The 21,959-nt window shown below is 46.3% G+C and overlaps 1 protein-coding gene across 1 annotated transcript; it reads right to left on the minus strand.

Annotated features, from left to right (window-relative positions):
• Nucleotides 1–14,944: 14,944 nt before the first annotated feature.
• On the minus strand, nucleotides 14,945–16,497 carry LOC142439604 (alpha-1,3-mannosyl-glycoprotein 4-beta-N-acetylglucosaminyltransferase-like protein MGAT4E). The gene is made up of 2 exons (XM_075542109.1): nucleotides 16,446–16,497; nucleotides 14,945–16,077 (listed from the first exon to the last, which is right to left on the minus strand). The coding sequence occupies exons 1-2, from the start codon at nucleotides 16,495–16,497 to the stop codon at nucleotides 14,945–14,947; spliced, it is 1,185 nt and encodes a 394-aa protein (XP_075398224.1).
• Between the last annotated feature and the right edge of the window lie 5,462 nt (nucleotides 16,498–21,959).

A 21,959-nucleotide genomic window follows, 5' to 3' on the forward strand; every position in this document is an offset into this window, starting at 1 on the left:
GCTGTGGGCCCACATATAACCTTTTCTCTTATCATGACATTGGGATTTTCTACTTGCACTGTATTCTAGAATGTTCCATAATCTGCATTTGCTGCCTCTATCCTAAATGATTAGATACATATGAAATGCTTTGGCAAGAATAGTATATATAGGTGATATCATATACTTCTCTTCTCATCCTATTAAACAAACCAAGCTTTGGTTGAGTTGTTCTGGCCTGTGGCAGCCCACGTTTTACTGAGAAGAGCTGCTCCACAAGGCTTTCCTGGTTGTGGAACGGAACTAACTCAAATCCAAGGCTGCAGAATCAATGCTGCCTCCCCCCACAGTGCTAGTCCGGGTTGACTAGAGAAACAAATCCAGGGAGATTTATATGTGTGCAAGAGAGAGTTTTGTATTAAAGAGTCATTGTATATTAAGAAACATCTCAGTCCTGTCCAGTTCAAGTCCACAAGTGTGATATTAGTCCATATGTCCAACAGCAGTCTATAAATTCCTCTTCAGACTCATGAACACATGCAATGACACCGAATGCAGGAAGATCACAGGCCAGTGGGTGATAAGTCTTGTGGATCCTGTGGCTGTGGAAGCATCTCAGCGCTGACAGCTCCATGTGGCTCCTCCAGCTCCAGGGCTCTGGCTCCATCAGCTTAGCTCCACATGACTTGTCAACAGGAATGTGTAGCAGAGAGTGTGTCTGGCTTCCGGTGAGCTATTTATCTCTGTCATGCCTCCAGTTGAGGTCAGCAAGCTGTGACCTGATTGACAGGCTAGACTCTACCCCTTCACAAGCTGACAGGAGATTATGTGACCGCCACACCCATTCATTGCCATTGAGCTACCCTATAGGACAGAGGAGGACTGCCCCATGGGGTTTATGAGACTGTAAATATCTTTGGGAGCAGACAGCTTTATCTGTCTCCCACGGAGCACCTGGTGGGTTTGAACTACTGACCTTGAGGCTAGCAGCTCAATGTGTAACTCACTACACAACCAGGGCACTTATTCAGCTTCATCATGGCCCTATGTGACCAAGTAGACCTTCTCTCATAGGGTTCCCAGGGCTGTACGTCTTTATGGGAACAGCCTGGTGCATCTTTCTCCTGCAGCGGGTTCCGAAGTGCTGACCTTTCTGTTAGCAGCCACCAGGGATCCTTCTTAGCTGCAAAGACGAGGGTTTTTACTGTGTGTAGATGTGAGAGCAGTCTGGGACAACTCCAAAGGATAAGGATGTCCGTGTGGGCCACTGCCAGACTGTTATCACCCCTATGCCCAAGGAAGGAGAAAAGGGAGCAGCAACTAGACTCTGGAAGGAGAGAGCTTTGTAGAGAGGCTGTGACTTTTGGTAGAAGGACACACCAGATAGGGATTCTGCAGCAAAGAGTCAAGGGAATAAATATTCCTGGGAGGAGTTATTGCAGTTAGGGTTCGCTTAGTGAGGGATGTGAAAGACTAGAAGCCTACTGTGTTAGGCTGGGTGATCTTGAGAAACAAAACCCGTGACCGTCACGCGTGGATAAGAAAGCACTTCATATCGAGGAGCAATCGTACATCAAGAAGGCATCTCAGCCCAGTCTAACTTCAGTCCACGGCTCCGATGCTAGCCAGCGCTCTTTTCAAACGCAGTGAGTGCAGGTCCGTGATAAAGAAAGGTGAAGCAGGAAGCTCCCAGGCTGCTGGGTGCAGTCTTGTGGACCCAAAGTCAGTGGCAATGTGGGAGGTCAGCTTGGCTCTCAGGAGCAGCAGCACACATGGGGTGGCCCCTGAAGGCAGATACAGAATCTCAGCAAGTCAAGAGGGCCAAGGGGCAGAGGGGAAAGAAAAGTTCTTACTGTTTAAAAAAAATTTTTTTACAGAAAAGGCTGTATCCCCAAGAAGGCGTCACCTGGCTACAACCTGATTGAGTGGATTCTACCTCTATCTCCACACAAGTATCAAGTTGACATCAAATCTAACGGTCACACCTTCTGCCCATCTTGGACTACAGCTAGTAGTCTGGTATTTGATCAGGTCAGTGAAAAATCTTGGACTCACATGTAAAGTAAGATCTCTATGGGAATGTTACATTTAGATAAAAGTCAATTATACTTCTGTAGGGCTTTTGTAATCCATGAAGATGTTCCCCAGAAGGGCCTTTATGCTGATTAGGGGACGTATAACCAACGAGCAGTCTTTGCTTGTCAACTAAACAGAGCTCAAAGTGCCCTTTGCTCCGGAGGAAATAAATGCGTGCTTGTCGCCTGGATCCATGAGAAGATGGCTCATCGGGATTTGGACACGGTTCTAGACTGGGCCTACGTGCCTGACTGCTGCTGTCTCAGAGATGTCCAAACAGCATGGAAAGCTGTCCTCCTGCCAGGTCCTGGCCCAGGCTAAGAACACTGGCCAGAGACAGGTTTTAGAGGCAAGGGGCTAGACAGGATGGCTCTTTGGATTTTTGTGGTTGAGCTTTGTCTTGTGAATTGGGTGAAGGTTTTCAGAGGGGTCAGTTTTCCATTCAACAAGTCATAAGTACTTGGTTCAATCTCCGTGACTGCACTCCCTACAATGTAACCTCCTACATTCCCCTTCCTTCCTGCTGCCATTCCTCCTCCTCTCCTAACATTTCTGAACTCTGTCCTTGCGGAAATCCTGCTCTTTTGATCTCGAAGGATCTATTCTAAGGTGTGCGTACTTCACTGGGGTTACTGTTTGTTCCCCTCACAGGCCTATCTTTGTTCAGCTGAAAAAGCTCCAGTGGTGCAGTGGGTTCACTGCTAACTTGGACTGAACTGCAAGGTCAGCAGTTTGAACCCACCAACTGCTCTCTAGGCGGAAGATGAGGCTTTCTGAGCTTATAAAGGTTTAAGTTTTATTGTCTGCTCTTACTATAAGTTTAATTTATTTCTGAGCCTTAAGTGTTTGCTTCTTTGTTTCTTCTGGGAGATGTTGTTCTGTGCAGCGAGCCTTTTCTGGTTTAGGAGCAATTTGTTCCTTTTCATGAGGATCGTTTCAGTGTGGCAGGGAGAGCTGATGGCGGGTGGGGGGGGTGTGATTCCACCATGAGCTCTGGGAGTCTTGGGGACTTTGTTCCCATGGGTGAGCTCAATGCCTGGGCTGTGGGTCTCAGTATAAGGAGGTCTCAACGCGTCCGCAGAAATATGAATAAAAAGATAATGCAATTTCTGCACTTTGGAGTCTTTATTAAGAGCTTCTCATTGTGTCATTGTCCTCCATTCTGGCCTGACATTAGTGTTTTTCTTTGGTGATGCGTTTTAAGTCCTAGTTTCTGTGTGGGTGGTGATGGTTCAGTGTGGGACTCCATTCTGTGAAGGAGACAGAATTAGGGTGGGGTGTATTCAAGCCACCTTTTCCCTAGTCACCACCCTTACAAGCAGTGGTGGGAGGCAACCAGCTTGCACTGTTTCGGCAGAACCGGTGGCCAAGTTTTGGTTGAGTTTGCCTAACCCGTTGTTAAAAGGGCATTTGTAATCAGAGTTCTCTCAAAGGTGGATGGCTGGGCAGGTGTTATTTAACATTTTTCATTAAGGTTTTAAAATTTTTTCTTACAATCTAAATTTCTGTACCTCTTTTATTGTTCTTAATTAATTATGTACTGATGGAAATAATAAACTGCCTTCCTTTGCGTGTGTCTTTTTTTATACTTAAAACAACATTTAGGGCAGAAAACGGGTTGCTAACTTATTTGAATCCCACCACTGCTTATGACTTTTATTGAAGCCACCCCCTTGCTGAATCCCACCTGTTACATTCTAAGAGATAAAAGGCGAGGGAAGTCAAAAGAGAGACGCCGACCACTACCACCACGAAAAAAGAATTAGGAGTAGAGTATGTCCTTTGCCCCCAGGATTCCTGCAATGAGACCCACTAAACCCAGGAGAGAGAGAGAGATGCTGAGGGCAGGTGAGAAGGAACAGCAAGGACAGCAGGAGCAGCACAACTCCCAGAAGACGAGGCGACCATGCCGTGGCTCATGGGGATAGAGAGCTGAGTGCTTCCTGGCCAGGACTTGCTGGCAGAGTGGGGTGCCTCTGGACATTTCTCGGTAGAACCAAGAGCTTTGTAACACTTGCCCAAGCTGGACAGAAGCTAGACCAGCCCCAGGGGCCCAGGCCAGAAAGAGGCATGGCTGCCAGCACCCTTGGGAAGAGGCTCTCCTGGCCAAAGAAAGGCACTCTGGGTGCTTTGTGATCCGGTCATTTTCCTCAGCCGCCTCCCCACTGTGAAGCTGCGCGCTCTGTGTGGCCATTCCAAAGAATGACTGAGTTCAGCAGCGAAGCAGGGAGGGCTGCGTGTGGAAGCTACCGCTGGTGTCAGAGTTGGTAAGAGCGGGGAGAGAGCAGGGCTCTCTGGCTTCTGCCTCAGAGGAATCACCTTTGGATTGAGGCGGAGAGTGACTCTCTTCCCACTTCCGGAAGCCAGACCCATGTCTACGAGTTTCAGTCCAGTTTCTTTCTTTGCATGTGGACATCCAATTGGCCCACCACCACTTAGTAAAGAAACAATTTTTTTCCCTGAAAGAGATGATTTTTTCCCCTTGCCAGATGGACTTAACTCCCGCGCCAAAATTTGTTTGATTATTGATAGATGAGTTTCTTTTTGAACTCCTGATTCTATTCCATGGTCTGTATGGTGGGAGCAGACTGTCTTAAGATGAACTCTGGGAAAGGAATTCCCAGGCTTCCGAGTAACAGAGTGCATTTACGGGGCAGTCGGAACCTCATTTCCTTCAGGATCACTACATCCACGGTTTGGGCAAGGCCTGGGGAAGGAGCTGAGCCACTGCACGGTCTGGCCTTCACCTAAGGTGCGGTAGGCATGTCCTCTCTGTTCCCCAGGAAGCTGCTGAAAGACAGCACTCTGCAGATGTTCAGTTACGCTCCGTATTTCTGGTTTTACTTTCCCCTCCAGACCACAGGAAAATTGGCTAAAATATTATCGTTTCCTTGTTTGCCTTCAAAGACATTGTCAACAAACCCTTTGTGTGAGAACTTGTCACATAATGCAGGGTATGTGACAGAAGCTGAATACAAACTTGTCTGGAGTAGAAAGCAAATGTTTTGAGAATGATGAGGGCAACAAATGCACAAATGTGCTTGACACACAAAGGATGGATATATGTATTGTGATAAGCTCCCAATAAAATGATTTTAAAAACCGATGGAGAAAAAAATTTAAAAACAAAACCCTGTCTGGAATAAAGAACGGGGCCTTGGAGTCCCTTATCCTTGAGCCCCCTCTGCCCCCACTTTGTTTCCTCTCTTTCTTTTATTTCTGCTATCCCTTGTCATTGTGATCCTGCTCCTCCTGTCCCTGGTCGATGTGTGAAGTGGCTGTCACACTGTATCTCTATTATGATACCAATTTATTATATCCATACCGGAACTATTTCCATTATAGTACAATTATAGTACATTTTGAAATCAGGACATTTGAATGGTCTTGCTTCTTTTGAAAGATTTCTTTGGTTATTTAGGGCCCCTTGTGATTCCATATAAATTTGAGGACTAGCTTTTCCACTTATGCCAAGAAGATTGTTAGAATTTTTCTCAGATATGTGTCAAATATATAGATAACTATGGTATTATTGACACTTTAAGAATGCCGTCTTCCAGGATAAGCCAGGCAGCACTGGTAAAATACACAACATTCCTCTAGTTCTTTAATGCTTCCTCCCCCTCACTAACACGACCCCTGTCCCGAACCTTATAAATCCGGCATGACCCAGTCCTGAACATTACAAATGTACACTGGTACAGATAATAGCTCTCAACACATGGAACTCAGGACAGATAAACTGTTCAGGAGCAATAATGGGAGTAGTGATACCATGAGGGTAGGGAGGAGGTGGGAGGAGAAAGAAGAAATAGGGAACTGATTACAATGATTGACTTATAAATCACTGTGTCCCCCCCCCTCTGCCCACCATGGGGACAAGCAAGAGAAGCATGGGTGAAGGGAAATAGTGGGTGGTGAAAGATGTGAAAATAATAATAATTTATAATTTATCAAGGGGTTATGAGGGTGTGAGGGAGAAAAAAGAAGAGGAACTGACACCAAGGGCTCAAGTAGAAAGAAAATGTTTTGAAAATGATGGCAACAAATGTACAAATGTGCTGGACACAACTGACTAATGTACTGTTAAAAGATTTGTAAGAGCCCAAAAGAATGATTTATAAAAAAAGAGAAAAACAATGTTGTCTTCTATTCCATGAAATGTCTGTTTATTTATATTTTCTTAAATTCTTTCTTCAATACCTTATAATTATGTTTTTAATCTTTCATGTCCCTGGTTAAATTGATTACTGAAGCATTTTTATATGTTACTGTAAATTGATTTATTTTTTCAATTTATTTTTCAGATACTTCATTCCTGATATATAGAAATCAAATTGATTTTTGTGTGTGGATCTTGTACCCTGCAAGTTTACTGAATTCTCTATTAGTTCTAGAAAATTCATTGTGAATTGGTTGGGATTTTCTATCTACAGGATCATTGCCGTTTGTGTAGAAAGAGTTTTGTTTCTTTCTTCTCAATCTGGATACTTTTAATTTCTTTTTCTTTCTTACTACTCTGGCTAATCTCATCACTTCCATTCCCTCTTGAAAAATCATCTTGAGTGAAGCAAGTCAGCCACTTGGGTGAACTCTCTGGGACAGGCGGATGCATAGAGACCGCAGTTTGTTCGCGATTACCCCAGGTGAGAGGCAGGGGAAGAAGAATCATGGCTGTGGAAGCGTTGAATACAGTAATAGCTCCATTGTCAAACTCAGTTTCTTCCAAATTCATGTTCAAACGCTGAAAAGTTTGAGAACTGAACATCTTTTCCCCATTAGAAATAATGGAAAACCAAATAATTGGTTGTGAGGCACACAAATGACACTTATAAATCCGTTGCCCAGGACTTTGAATCACGGGGAGGCTGTTAGCCTTCTTGCATATTGCTGTCTCAGATACTCTATCTGTCACCATTGAGTGGTTTCTGAGTTATCCAAATTAACAGTCGCTGGACCTCCCTGATGGTCCAGGTCCCTATTATCTCACCCCTTTCTCTACCTTAGCTGCTTTTTAAAAAAAACATTTTATTAGGGGCTCATACAACTCTTATCACAATCCATACATATACATACATCAATTGTATAAAGCACATCTGTACAGTCTTTGCCCTAATCATTTTCAAAGCATTTGCTCTACACTTAAGCCCTTTGCATCAGGTCCTCTTTTTAAAAAAATTTCCCCTCTCCCTCCCCACACCCCCCTCCCTCACTATCCCTTGATAATTTATAGATTGTTATTTTATCATATCTTGCCCCATCCGGAATCTCCCTTCCCCCCTTCTCTGCCGTCCATCTCCCAGGGTACCTTAGCTGCTTTAATCGCATTTCCAGCTCCCTGCAAAATGCGGCTCATGTCAGCTCAGCTAAGCTGTATATTCCGCCTCCACAGCAAACCCGCTTCAGATTCCGCAGTGATTCCGCTCTGTAACCCTGTGCCGGTGCTCGTGTTTCCTCTGAGCTTTCCTGCTATGACGAGCTTTCTTTGGAGTCATGGTTACAATATTTTACGCAAATAAAGTGCAAAAGAAGAAAAAGCATGACGACGACTGTTTCAACGCACTAAAGCAAGCACTGGGTGTACGTTGTCTGAGCAAGAGCGGGTCCGCACTGAAGCGTCCTGCCTTCTGTCCGGTGATTCACTCTCGGCACGACAGGTCTGCTCAAGTCGGACTTTCTGTTGGATCACCATTCCAGGGCATCAGGGCATGAAGCCAAGGAAGACTTCTTGTTTGAACTGTGCTGTTGGAGTGGTGGGCAGTTCGAGCTTGGAGCCGATGGACAACCGCGGTCTCCTTGTATTCCTTAATGGGAATGGGAAATTTACAAACAGATACAGTTGATGCTTCCTTGAACCAATTCATGTAATCAATGTCACTTAATTGTGTGTGCAAAAGTGTCATCTATCATTACCACAGTAAAAGTAAAAATCTAGGTAAGTCATTAATGCATATGGCAATTTGTAGGATGAAGACGAAAATCGTCATAAAAGAATGTATAACTAATAAGGCAATGTAATAATAAAAGTATTTGATTAATCTACAACAAGACGAGGAAGGAGAGAAAGGGTCCTGAAAACAAGTGAGTCAAAACAAATACACTGTGATGTTCACTGGAAATGGTTACATAAAAATCCACATCAGTGTTTGAGTAGAGGCCCAAGGTCCTTCTGCCACCTTAATACTTAACCTATAAATATAGACACATCGATCTACTTCCCCATCCTCCTATATATATTTGCATGTACATGTCTTTTTCTAGACCTCCATAAATGCCCTTTGACTCCTAGCTCTTTCCTCCATCTCCCTTGACTTTCCTCCTGCCCTATTACCATGCTTTGTCGCCACCTGGGCTAGAGTATACCTCTTCTGTAAGCAACCATACCCTTGATCATTCCCCATCAGACCTGCCACTCTCCCCTCTCTTCCATTTGGGGTCCCATGTTGTTCCCTTGTCCCTGCGTTTGTTAACACCACTTCCTTACCCCCCCTACCTCCTACCCCAAGTCCTCCTGGAACTGTCGGTCCCGTTGTTTTTCCTCCAGATAGTTCATCCAGCCTGTCCTATTCAGACAGACCTGTGGAGACACTAACATGCACGAAAACAAGACAGAGGAAAACAAAGCAACAGTATACAACCTGACAACAAAACAACAACAACAAACCACTGACAAAGAACAAAACAAAACACTTCCCAAGAGAAAAGCTTGTAGTTAGTTCAGGGATCGTTTGCTGGCCCTTAGGAGCATTTTCCAGTCCAGACTGTTGGGGTACCATGCCCTGGCCCCAAAGTCCACTTTCAGCATTCCCTGGGGACCTTGCCACTCCATTCCCTTGCTGTTCCGCTGCACTCCCCCAGTGCTTTGCCTTGGTGTGGTGGGATCAGGTCAGGTGCAATTCCCACACTGTGTCTCCGGTGCTATCCCCTCAATGCATGAATACTTTCTTTTATTAAATTGGAACTCTATGATGCTCACTCTCCCGACACAACGTCTGGAGCCAAAATGGGTGAACAAGTAAATGTGGTGAAGAAAGCTGATGGTGCCCGGCTATCAAAAGAGATAGTGACTGGGGTCTTAAAGGCTTGAAGATAAACAAGCGGCCATCTAGCTCAGAAGCAACAAAGTCCACATGGAAGAACACACCAGCCTGTGTGATCGAGTGGTCCCAAAGGGATCAGTTATCAGGCATCAAAGAACAAAAAAATCACATCATTGGCTGCACACCTCCATGATAGGATCGCTGAAGACAAATGGGTGCATAAGCAAATGTAGTGAAGAAAGCTGATGGTGCCCGGCTATCAAAAGAGAGTGTCTGGGATCTTAAAGGCTTGAAGGTGAACAAGCGGCCATCTAGCTCAGAAACAAAAAAGCCCACATGGAAGAAGCACACCAGCCAGTGCAATCACGAGGTGCCAAAGGGACCAGGTATAAAGGCATCATGCAAAAAAAAAAAAGATATATGTGTGTATATGTATATATATGTGTGTGTCTATATATGTATATGTGTATATATATACACACATATATATATATACACATATATACCATATTGAATGAAGGCAGAAGTGCAGAGTGGAGACCCAAGGCCCAAGTGTCGGGCAATGGAGATCCCCTCACAGAGGGGTTCAGGAGAGGAGATGGGTCAATGAGGGTCCGAGGTAGTACTGATGAAGAACACAGCTTTCCCCCGGGTCCTGGATGCTTCCTCCCCCCAACTACCATGATCTGAATTCTACCTTGCAGGACTGGATAGGGCAGAGGTTGTACACTGGTGCATATGGGAGCTGGAGGCACAGGGAATCCTGGGTGGATGATACCTTCAGGACCAGGGGTGTGAGAGGCGATGCTGGGAGAGCGGAGGGCGAGTGGGTTGGAAAGGGGGAACTGATTACAGGGGTCCACATGTGACCTCCTCACTGGGAGAGGGACGGCAGAGAAGGGGGCTAGGGAGACTCCGGATAGGGCAAGATAAGATAGAATAACGATGTATAAATTACCAAGGGCACATTGGGAGGGGGGAGCGGGGAGGGAGGGAACAAAAAAAGAGGACCTGATGCAAAGGGCTTAAGTGGAGAGCGAATGCTTTGAGAATGATTGGGGCGGGGAATGTATGGATGTGCTTTATACAATTGATGTATGTATATGTATGGATTGTGATAAGAGTTGTGTGAGTCCCTAATAAAATGTAAAAAAAGAAAAAAAAAAGAGTGATGAGGGCAACAAATGTATAAGGGTGCTTTGCTCAATTGATGTATGTATGGATTGTGATAAGAGTTGTATGAGCCCCAATTAAAAAAAAATCCACATCAGTAATTACCTTAAATAGAAGTAGTCGAAATGCTCCAATTAAAAGATTATAATTATCAGAAAATATTAAAAGACAAAATTATATGCAATTTATAAGATAAAATAAACTGAAAGTAAAATAACAGACAAAATTATACCACGCAAACACTAATCAAAAGAAATCTGGAATATTATGCTAATATCATGCAAAGTATACTTTAATAAAAAACCCTCATTTTTAAGCAGAGGGCTCATCTTGGCTAGTGAGTTTGAACCAGCACCCCTTCAACTGGCGGCTGGCTCTTTAACTACTGTACCACCAGGGCACCTGGCATGATGAGTGGACTTGAGACTACTCAGTAGACATTAGTTTCTGTTATTATTGTCATGCTACTGTAATTTTCTGCAGCAGCACATTGACAGGGAGCTGCCAGAAGTTCAGGCCAGATTCAGAAGACGACGTGGAACAAGGGCTATCATTGCTGATGTCAGATGGATCTTGGCTCAAAGCAAAGACTACAAGAAAGATGTTTGCTTGTGTTTCATTGACCATGCAAAGGCATTTGTGGACCTTAATAAACTGTGGATGATGTTGAGAAGAATGGGAATTCTGGAACACTTCATTGTATTTATTTGGAACTTGCACATGGATCAAGAGGGAGTCGCATGAATAGAACAAGGGAATATGGCCTGGATTAAAATCAGGAAAGGTGCGCATCAGGGTTATATCCCCACACCAGATTTGTTCAATTTGTGTGCTGAGCAAATCATCAGAGAAGCTGGAGTCGTGGCATCAGGATTGGAGGAAGGCTCGTTAACAACTGCAGCAGGCGATGAACATCCTGGCTTGCTGAAAGTGAGGCGGACTTGACGCGCTTGCTGATGAAGATCAAGGAGAGCCTTCAATGTAGATTAGTAAATGTAAGGAAAACCAACATCTTCACAAGTGGAGCAATGGGTAACATCATGATAAATGGAGAAAAGGTTGAAGTTGTCAAGGATTTTGTCTTCCTTGATCCACAATCAATGCTCATGGAAGCAGCGGTCAAGAGATCCAAAGACATCTAGCACTAGGTAAATCTGCTGCAAAAGACCTCTTTAGAGTATAGACGGGCAAGGATGTTACTTTGAGGACTAGGGTACAAATGCCTGACCCAAGCCATAATGTTCTCCATTGCATCACACGCATGTTGAATAAGGGAGACTGTAGAAGAGCAGATGCATTTGAACTGTGGTGTTGGCGAAGAAGCGTTACAGTACCATAGACTGCTAAGAGGACAAACAGATCTGTACAGGCCACAGTGCTCCTTAGAGGCAAAGGATGACAAGACTTCATCTCACCTACTTTGAACATGTTGTCAGGAGAGACCAGTTCCTGGAGAAGGACGTCATGCTAGGTACAGTGGAGGGGCGGCGACAAAGAGGGCAGCCCTGGATGAGATGGACGGACACAGTGGCTGCATCAGTGGGCTCAGGCTTAGGAACACCTGTGAGGATGCGCAGGGCTGTGCAGTGTTCCGTTCTGTTGTGCTGCATAGGGTCTCTAGGGGTCAGAGCTGACTCGACTGCACACAACGACAACTGTACTGTTCAGAATAAAGCTTTTACTCAGGACCAGAGTTGTCATGAGTCCTTTGTTATCACAGAGGCCTGAGATTGCATGGTGTGTGTGTGTGTGTGTGTGTGTGTGTGTGTGCTGGAAGGTCAGGCCCCCTTTCCCATCCATGTGCAAGAGGATCCAGGGTGCTCTCTTAGGTGAGCATAGCTGGGCTTGGAAGACAATTTTCAAAGATACTCTACTGTTGGCAATGGTTCCCATGATGTCTGCCCTAATATCAGAACCCTGGTGGTGCAGTGCTTCAGGACCTGGGTGCCATCCTAAGAATTGGTGGTTCAGACTCATTAGCTTGTCTGAGGGACAGAGATGTGGCTACATGCTTCCCTAGACATCTGCAGCCTTGGGGACCCCGAGGGGCTGTTCTACTCTCCTATATGGTTGCCATGAGTCAGAATCAACCCCTGGGAACAGGTTCTCCTATTCAGTTAAAACATTGAAAATTTAAAAACAAACATCTGGTTTTTAGTGTTACGTATTTCTAGACAAAAAGATTGGCTGGCTCATTGAGAAACATACCGGAGGAATGATGACATTTCAGGTTTACTTCTAACATAGGTAACTAGGGGTCAGTTTCTCCGGGGAAAGACAGGACCTGGAGAATGAGTCAGATGTCGTTTGGCAAGGGCGTTGAACTCATGACTGTGGGGAGACCATTGAGGAGCAAGTGCTTTGACTTTACGGGAAAACACTCCCCAGTGAACCTTTCTGGACTTTTCCTTAAGTGTCGTTGTCTCAAACAATCTCCCTCCAGGATCATCCCGTGTCTTTGGAGAAAATCGATCAAAATGATTTCTTTGGAATCCCAATAAATGGTTGCCATCATCTTCTGCGGTCACCTCTCTGCTTTAAATTAACCTTTGAGGTCTTCTAGACCTTCCATGAAATGCTGGATTCATTAAAAAAATTTGTGGGTCAGCAATTCTGTAAACTTACTGCAAAGTTTCAAGGATTTGAGAAGATGTCCACTTCTTAAAATTTTGATCTGATCAGTCTGGACCTTAATTTTGTTTTTTTCCATGGTACAAAGTGTCAGCCTCCTAGGCCCCAGAGAGCATGCTAATGAGTTGCACACAAGTGAATGACGCAGAGATCTTGCCTGCAGCCGTCCACTGATCACAGGGAGCGAGCTAACGCGCTCAGCTGGGAACAAACCCTGCATGTACAGACTGGAACCCTACCAGCAATACTTGTTGATTCGCTTTTGTGCAGCAACCAGACTTGTGACAAAGGGGACATACAGCACAGTAGGAAAAGGATAGTCTTTTTGACCAATGTTGTTGGGTAAATTGGATTTATTCTAAAACAAATCAACAACGGTCCCTAACTCACAGTATACATGCACAAAACCCAATTGCACATGGTCCCTAGTTCTGATAATGAGGTTGGTAAATGGTAATGTTAGTGATGCATATATACCTTGCAAAGTTAAATCTCTTCTTATTTGTACTTTCAGAATATTCCTGGTTAGTCCCACACATTTGCTTTATTTATTATGTGTTTATTTTTATAGATAATTTTAGAATAAAATTCAAGTGGCAAGGAAACTACAAAGAACACATTTGGAATTTTATTGGGAATGCATTGAGTTTATTCATATTTGATACATGTATCATTTGTATGTGAAGCATTTGTTGCTGCTGTTAGTGTTCAACTGCTAACTGATGCAAAAGATGTGGCAGTCGTTTCCATAAAGATTCCAAAACTCAAACGAAACTCACCCCATGGGTTTTTAGGGGTTAGAAAGCCTCGTCTTTCTACCTTGGAACCGCTGGGAGTTCGCAGCGTTGGACACCTTCTGGGGTAGTTCTATGCTGTCCTATAGGGTCATTGTGAGTCTGGATCTGCTTGAAGACAATAGGTAATAATAGTCTCTTTCAAACACCAATTACATTTGATTCATTTAATAGAATACCTTGAATAGGGCACAACAAACTCTCAAAATAACTATCTCTGAAGGAATAAAGGTGGACATGCATCAATGTATGCTCTCAATTCCTAACTAAAAATGCCTGGTAGTTTCATACTGTGGTAGTTATATAATTTCATGTCAACTTGATAAATAGAATAAAGGGGTAGAGTCTAGCCTGTCAATCAAGTCACAGCCTCTCTTCCTCCCAGGAGGTGGGACACACTCTTTCTGTCGGTTTCCCTTTCCTGTGGACAAGCCACACAGAGCCTGGCTGATGGCAGCCAGAGCCCTGGAGATGCGTCCACCACCATTGGGTTCACAGGACTTTCCACCACCGGCCTGCGATCTGGTGTCATTGCATGTGCTGTGTGAGTCTGAAGAGGAATTTAAGGACTAGTCTTGGACAGAAGGGCTAATATCAGATTTATGGACTTCATCTTGAAAATTATATATTTTCTCAATATACAATTGCTCTTTGATATAAAGCTGTCTCTTACATGCACCTGAGTGTCTCTGGATTAGTTTCTCTAGTCCACCTAGACTCCCCCCCCCCCCACACACACACAGTACATTGTTTACTACTCTCAAGCCAGCTCTGAAATCCTGAAGATTTTTGCCCTGTGGAATGCAGACACAGGTTACCAATCTTCTCTCTAGAAAAATATGAACATGGAGTTTGCATCTATTTCCAAAGAATGGAGGAGAGTTGAGAAACCATCGGGCGGGTTTCAGGAGTTTGGACCATGCGCGAAGCCAAGCCCCAGGGTACCCCATGCTCAGTCTTCCCTAAAACCAACAAAGCACGCGCCCTCAGAGAAAGCTCCTAGGATGGGAGGCTTCTGTGGAGGGGAACTCGAGGGGAAATCTTGGTGGATTCTCCCCTCTCTAATTCTTGGGGCTCAGACGGATCATGTTTTCTTTTGCCCCCTTATGAATTTGTATCACCTCAACGCCAAACAGCCTGAAATGACAATACCTGAAAAACTCGCAATTTCAGAGCTTTAATGGCTTGTTACCTGTGCTGAGTCTATCTCCAAACCCGGTCAGCCTAGAATCCACACTGGCCCTCTTGTCCTTACGTTTCCTCCTCCTGAACCCAGATTTTGATCTGTGTAATCCGTAATTTAGACTGCTGATAGGCTGTCGCAAGAATGTGTACACATCGCACTTTTTCCATGGAGTCTTCATCAGACACTTTCTGGTCCAACTGACCTCTGACCAGTGGGCCCAGGAGGGTAGAGTAGGTGCAGGCCCGCTTCCCCTGAGAAGGCTCATAGCCCAGTTCCACCTGCCCATGTTCCAGTCGATGAAGCCTCAGCTTACCAACTCCTGTCAGCACCTGGACTCGGGTGACTCTGTGTGGCTGGTCAAAAATCACAGTGTACGTGCTGCCTGGGATGAAGAAAGAGGTTTGGAAGTAACTTTCATTGAGAATATAGGCATCCTCGGGGGAGTGAAGGCCTGTCACCATCATGTTTGTGTAGATCTGGGCAGGAGGGTTCTCAGGGAGGCTCTCTTCCAATCCGTCTTCCTCTTCCTCTTTGAAACACATGTTCTTGGAAGGGAAATCACGTGGAGAGTGGAAAAGGTAGGGAGAGAGGCGGATTGGAGCTCTCTGGCCCAAGAGGAAAGCAAAATTGGAGAGAAGCCGGTCAGTCGGAGCACCCTGGAAGAGGAGGAGGAACGAGGCCAGGCGGGAGAGATCACTCGCGTGGAACACTTTCCCAGAGAAACTCAGGCTGGAGAACTCCAGGGTGGTCCAAGGCTGCTCTTCCCAGGCCTGTAATGCCCAATAAATCATACTAACAAATTTAGGGGTGCAGTGAACCTGGTCCCCTATCAGCAGGAAGTAGTCAGAGAGGCTGCTGGCAAAGTGCATGAGGAGGGCGTAACCTGTCTTCTGCCTGGAATCCAGCGCCTCACAGGCCGAGGGGGCAGTGGTGCGGTTCATGTCCCCAGAGAGAGCAGTGTCGTTGAGGGCACCCTGGATCACGAGCAGCCTCTGGGCCTCAATGTGGGGTTTGAAAAGGTGGGAGACTTGGGCAAGGGTTTGACTGAGCCACTTGGGGTCAGGATTTAGCAGGTGGGCCAGCACGACCACATCACTCAGCTCAGTCGGTGAGGCCATTTGGAACAGGGAGCGCAGGGTGTCCACCAGGCCGCTTTCCTGGGGCTGCTGCCCGGAGGCAATTCCCACTGTCAGCAGTTCTGGGGAGACAGGAAGACTGTCAGCATTTGAGGGTGGCGAAGAGTCTCCTAGGTTAGGTCTGTCCTCTTAGATCTTGCCCATCACACCAACAAGTTCAACATTCCTTTCCCTGGGGGGGACTAAGGTCCAGATAAGAAATCAATATCTATCTAATCCGAGCTGCTTTACTGCAGGGACCATCTTTATGAAGGACAAGGAGCTTCTTCACCGAAGGCTTTCATGTATCAAATGCACAATTTCTGGATGACCCCCTAACCTTAGCCTGGCTTCAACCTAAAGAGCTGTCTCAGACCAGGAGTCGACAGGCTCCAGGCCCCTCTGTAAACTGAGTGCCCACAGTCTGGTGCACTGTGACACAAGCCCACACCCCTCTTCCTGTCCCCTGTCACCCAGCTCTTCCTCCGGGGCTCCTCCCCCATCGTGACTGGTCCTCCCTGGGAGCCTGTCATCAGAGAGACTCCTTGTCCTGCTGGTCACTCCAGGGGGCGGGGAGGGAGGTGCCCTCAGCATGCGTGCTGCACCCAGAGGACACTGCATGCCCTCCCCCCACCACGTACAGCCATGTCCCCTAGAGCACGGTCCCCTGCTCTGGGCTGCGGCCCTCTGCCCTGAGCACTCACTCCTTTTGGAGGGAAGGCTTCCAGCCAGGATCCTGTAGCTGGCATGTTGGAGTGAAGGCGAGTCCTGCGTGTCCTGGAAGATCCCCCCATGGCGCCTGCTTCCAGAGCTGAGTTGTTTCTCCACCATCTGCCGGGAATTGGCCTTCTTTTCCTCCTGAGGGCAGGAGCTGCATGAGTCCTCTCAAACAATGGGGTGACAGCTCCTCTATGTGGAAGGGGCAGGGGCAAGCCTCGGGCCACCAGTCTCTGGGCAGGAGGAGTGTCTGTGCTCTATGGCTGCTCCCACCTCCTATTCACACAGCCCCCCCCCCCTACCCCCCCACCCTGAGGTAATGGGCCCTGCCGCAAGGGAGTGCCTTCCCTACCCTGGTTTTGTGTGTGACATGTCTGTTGGAAAATCCTAGGCTTGTGTAGGATGAGAAGTTGCCTGCCTCACCATGTCCCACACTCAGCTTCTCCCTCCCGCATCAGGCTGCCAGAGTGCTGTCACGGCAGACAGGGCTGTGCGGGATGTTGAAGACATCATCATAGGAACGTGTACAGTGGGCCTCAACTCTCAAGCTCTTTCTTGTGTTCAAATCTGACACCACTGCCACCTGCCCCATCTTTCTGAACCCCTTCTCACAACCATCGTGTGCTTCGCTCTGGGTGCTTTCAGGCAGGCACGTTAGAAAGACCCTCGGCACCCTCGTGGGGGGCCGTGCTGCTCCACCTGCACAGGCCAAACACCTCGGAGACTGACTCAAGGCTCTTAATCCTAATGTCTCTCTACATGAAACCAGAAGACCTGTCACCAGATGGGATGGAACAACAGAATGATATGGGAAGGCAAGGATATGTTGGAATGAGTAAGATATGTCAATAAAAATACTATTTAATTTAAAAAGAAGGTGACGAAGAAGGAGGGGGGGGGAGGAGGAGGAGGAGGAGGAGGAGGAAGAGGAGGAGAAGAAGAAGAAGAAGAAGAAGAAGAAGAAGAAGAAGAAGAAGAAGAAGAAGAAGGCGGCTTGTGCTCTCATGTCAGGCTCCTGGGAAATCCTCAAAGGTACTGGTCCTGCAGGTCTGGGATGCTGTCCAAACTCACTCTTACTAAGTCAGTTATGACTCCTGGCCACCCTATACACCCTATACAACAGAATATACTCCCACTGTGGGAGTTTCTGAGACCGTCCATCTTTAAAGCCTCATCTTTCTCCTATGGAGTGACTGATGGTTTTGAACTGCTGACCTTCCAGTAGCAGTCCAATATGTAACTCATTACTATACCAGTGCTCCTAGAGGACATGCTGTCCTCTCTATACCTAAAACTCCCTTTTCTCTTCCCTGACCCTGTCTAAAGCCCATCTATATTGTGAGAGGTTATTTTCACACTTGATCTTAGCTGAAAGATCAAGAAGTGATCAGAGGTTCTTTTTAACCTAATAATTTATTAAATATCTTTAAATGAAGTCGGCAGGGGCTGATCTTGAATGATTCTTTCAACAGCCTAGAGGGTCATCATGACATTTCTGGAGAGGGATGAAGTCTCTATCCTACTCCTTCTGCTAGGTGGGTTTCTTCATTCCTACAACTTCGGTACCCAAACTCCCAGTCTCCTGGTTCTAATGCTACTGTTGGTCCTGGCGAGTTCCCTGTTCCTCCTCTGTGCCTCAGTATTGACACCACTGGCAGTTAGGCATTTCACGTGAATATTTCCCCCCTTTCTGACTGGGTACGTCAAAATGTCAGTGGCCTTTTCTTAAGGTAAATAAATGACCAAGTGATATCACTTCTTCTTAATGGTCTTACCCCCTCCCTCCAGTTATCAGCCTCTCTTTTCTCCAAAAACTTGCAGTGATTCTAGAGTGTTCCACATATATGAAACACAAACTGTTCGCTTATCTATTTTCCTCCACGAGCAGGGTCTAGACTCACCGAGAGCAGCTCACGGTCACCATCCTGGATTTTCGTATAGGAGAGGAGACTCAAGAGGACCAAGGATGCTGTAGCACACACCCACAAGCAAGGGCGCATGCCGCCACTGGTGCCGCTCTGCAGAGAAAGGTGAGGGGTCTTGAGTCCCTGCCTTTCCCACTCCATCTCTGCTTCAAGTCATCGCTGCCAGGGTCTTTCGGACCCCTTTCTCTCTACAGCACACTGACCCTCCTCCCCGGCTTTGCACCATCCAGACACAGAAAAGGGCCAACCAGCTTTAGACCCATCATTCGGAACCCTGGCTTGGGTTTCCAGGCACACTGAGAGAAGCTGCTTCTCTTTATCTTGCGAGCCCAGGTTACTTCTTAGGGAAGTTGAGGAATGAAAATGGAAAGAGCCGTACCATTGAGGAAAAGCTCCTCTTGGAGTAGAGATTCAACCTGAGGGGTTATGCTTCTCATGAGAGGGAACCAAAGAAGGAAGCTAAAGGCCCAACTATTATTCTCTTCTCCCCCAACCCTCCCGCTTTGGCTAGGGTTTTGCCAAATCTTTCTGATGCCCAGCCACCATGCTGTCTGATTCCTCCAGGTCAGAGGTGCTCAACCTGGGGGTAGCGACCCCTTTAGGGGTCGAACGACTCTTTCACAGGGATCACCCGATTTATAACATTAGCAAAATTACTGTGACGAAGTAGCAATGAAAGAATTTTATGGTTGGGGGTCACCACCACATGAGGAACTGTGTGAAAGGGTCGCAGTCTGAGGAAGGTAAGAGAACCCCTGCACCAGGCCCACCTCAATGTTTCCTTCCAGGTTCAGGTTTGTATGGTGGTAGGGTTTTTGTATGGTGGTTGGAGTCCTGGTGGCATAGTGATTATGTGTTGGGCTTTACTCTGCAAGGTCAACAGTTCAAAACCACCAGTCACTCCTGGGGAGAAAGTTGGAGCTTTCTACTCCCATAAAGAGAGACCGTCTTGGAAACCCACCAGTTCTACCCTGGCCTATAGGATTGCTGAGTTGGCATTGGCTCGATGGCAGTGAGTTTTTTTGTTTTTATAACTGACTCCAGAGAAGATCCTAGAGTACAAGCCCTTACATATCTTCAGGACGTGTCCCACATGCTCACCAAGTCTACTGAGTAAACCAAACCAAACTCACTGCCATCCAGTTGGTTCCAACTCAGTGATCTGATGTAGGACGAAACACTGCAAGTTACCAGACATGTTAATCCTATGAAAGCCCTCACCATAACTGGAGCAGTGAGTTCACTGGTGCCATTGTGTCTGTCGGATGGCTCTTGGGTCACACACCAAAAAAGAAGCTGAGGGATTTCTCTGAAATGAAGAGCAAGAGTCAGGTGAGGCTCTGACTCTGCCTAGTAGGAAAAGGCTGCCAAATGTCCCCCTGACAGGGCCCAAACTGCTCACCTCTCCCGGGAGACGCCCGGACAACCATTGTTCTCTCTGAATGAAAGTAGGCAGCTTCCCACCAGACCTCTCTGAGGTGCAGGTTAGTTTTGGGGCACGACAAAGTGCTGGAGCCAGCTGTCCAGTTGTGGTCAAGACAGCAAGGCTCCCTAAAGAATCCATTTGCTCCATGTCATGATCTGTTCCCTTTGCAGACAGGTGAGGCCATACCCCTAACCGTAGCTGATGGGAAATGAGTGGAAAGGGTGTGTGTCATTTCTAGGTGAGACAGTGAAAATCTTTTGAGATTCTCTACTTCCTAGGCTGACACTGTTGACCGAGGTAGCTATGTGTTGTACAGAGTGGAGCTCCAGGATGGTGAATATCTGTGATCCCAGTTCCCTGGGTGACTCTGTGGAATATGTGTGCTAGCCTCTCTCCCTCAAGCATATACTACGAGAGGGAAATAAACTTTTTTTTTGGGGGGGGGGAGTGGTCTTAAACCACTGAGTTTTGGGATTGTTGTTACCATAGCATAATGTCTCTTCTGACTGAATCTAGCAATTTAGAAAGAGTTCAGAATGCAACTGGATCACTAAGCCACCAGGAACAGTTTTGAATAATATCATCAACAACTTATAAAATCTTCATGGAGAGTTTTAAAGAAGAGTTACAGAGAGGTAATGGCGTGTTCTTCGTTACCAACATTCTATACCCTCATTCCAGGCTAAGCTCAAGTCCGACTGAGAAGTCACTCACTCCCTGCCTTTGAGTCCATGCTGACTCTTAGTGACCCTGTAGGGCAGGGTAGAACTGCCCCTATGAGTTTCTGAGACTGGAACTCATGTTGGGAGTAGAAAGCACCATCTCCCTCCCGCGCAGCAGCTGGTGTTTTCGAACTGCCAATGTTGCAGTTAGCAGTCCACCAAGTAACCACTCTGTGCCACCAGGGCTCTTATGGAGAGGTAGGTCTGCAATAAAACCATGAGGCATGAAACCTCCAGATTTTTCCTAGCCCCACAAGTGTGCTTGATTTGACCTTAAAATGCCCATATTTATCATCTGCTTGTTATCTCTCATAAGAGTGTGCCCTGGAGGGGCAGAGCCAATTCACTGAGAGCACCTTAGAGAGAAAGAGAGAGGTTTCTTTGAAGGTGACACCAGCGGGGGACACTGACAGTAAAGCTAGCTGGCTGTCTTGTGGAAGCCCGTCCTACTTGTTCTCAGAATACATAGAGATGATAGACTTTTACTTCAGAATCCACACCCTGGGGGAGACGAGCAAGTGCAGATGTGTGACAGCAACTCAGGTTTCAGGATAATCGTGAGATGCAATTGTTGGCCATGAGCAAACAAAAGGAACATTGAGATTAGGACAGGACAGGCTCAGGATGGTCTCTGTTGACTAACCTTTTGGGTTTATTGTAAGAATTATCTAGAGGCTTTTTCACAAAATATCATGTTTGCTTCAGAGCAATGCAGAAAATTATAAAAATTCTGAAGAGACTGCGGTACGGGGAAGGCTTACATTAGGCTAACGATGGTAAGGGAACACCTGGTCTGAATGAGAGTAAACACAGAAAGTTAGGTTACATGGTCCTACCCAAGTTCATCATTGACAACATCTCAGTTTCCCCTGGCCTTCTCTTCTGCGTGGTGTACGGCCTGCCAAACCCCACACTCACTGTCATTGGGTCCACTCTGACTCAGTGACTCTGTAGAGCAGAGTCAAACTGCCCCCTCGGATTTCTGAGAGAACATCTTTATGGCAGTAGACAGTATCATATTCCTCAATGTCTCCTTCCAGGTTCATGTGTTCAAACTACTGACCTTGTAGTTATCAGCCCGACACTTAACCCATTCCTGGTAGAAGGTCAGTGAAAAAGAGGAAGACCATCAAGCAGACAGAGTGACACAGTGACTACAGCAATGGGCTCAAACG

This window comes from Tenrec ecaudatus, chromosome 1 (genome assembly GCF_050624435.1).
Source record: "Tenrec ecaudatus isolate mTenEca1 chromosome 1, mTenEca1.hap1, whole genome shotgun sequence".
NCBI classification, from domain to species: Eukaryota; Metazoa; Chordata; class Mammalia; order Afrosoricida; family Tenrecidae; genus Tenrec; species Tenrec ecaudatus.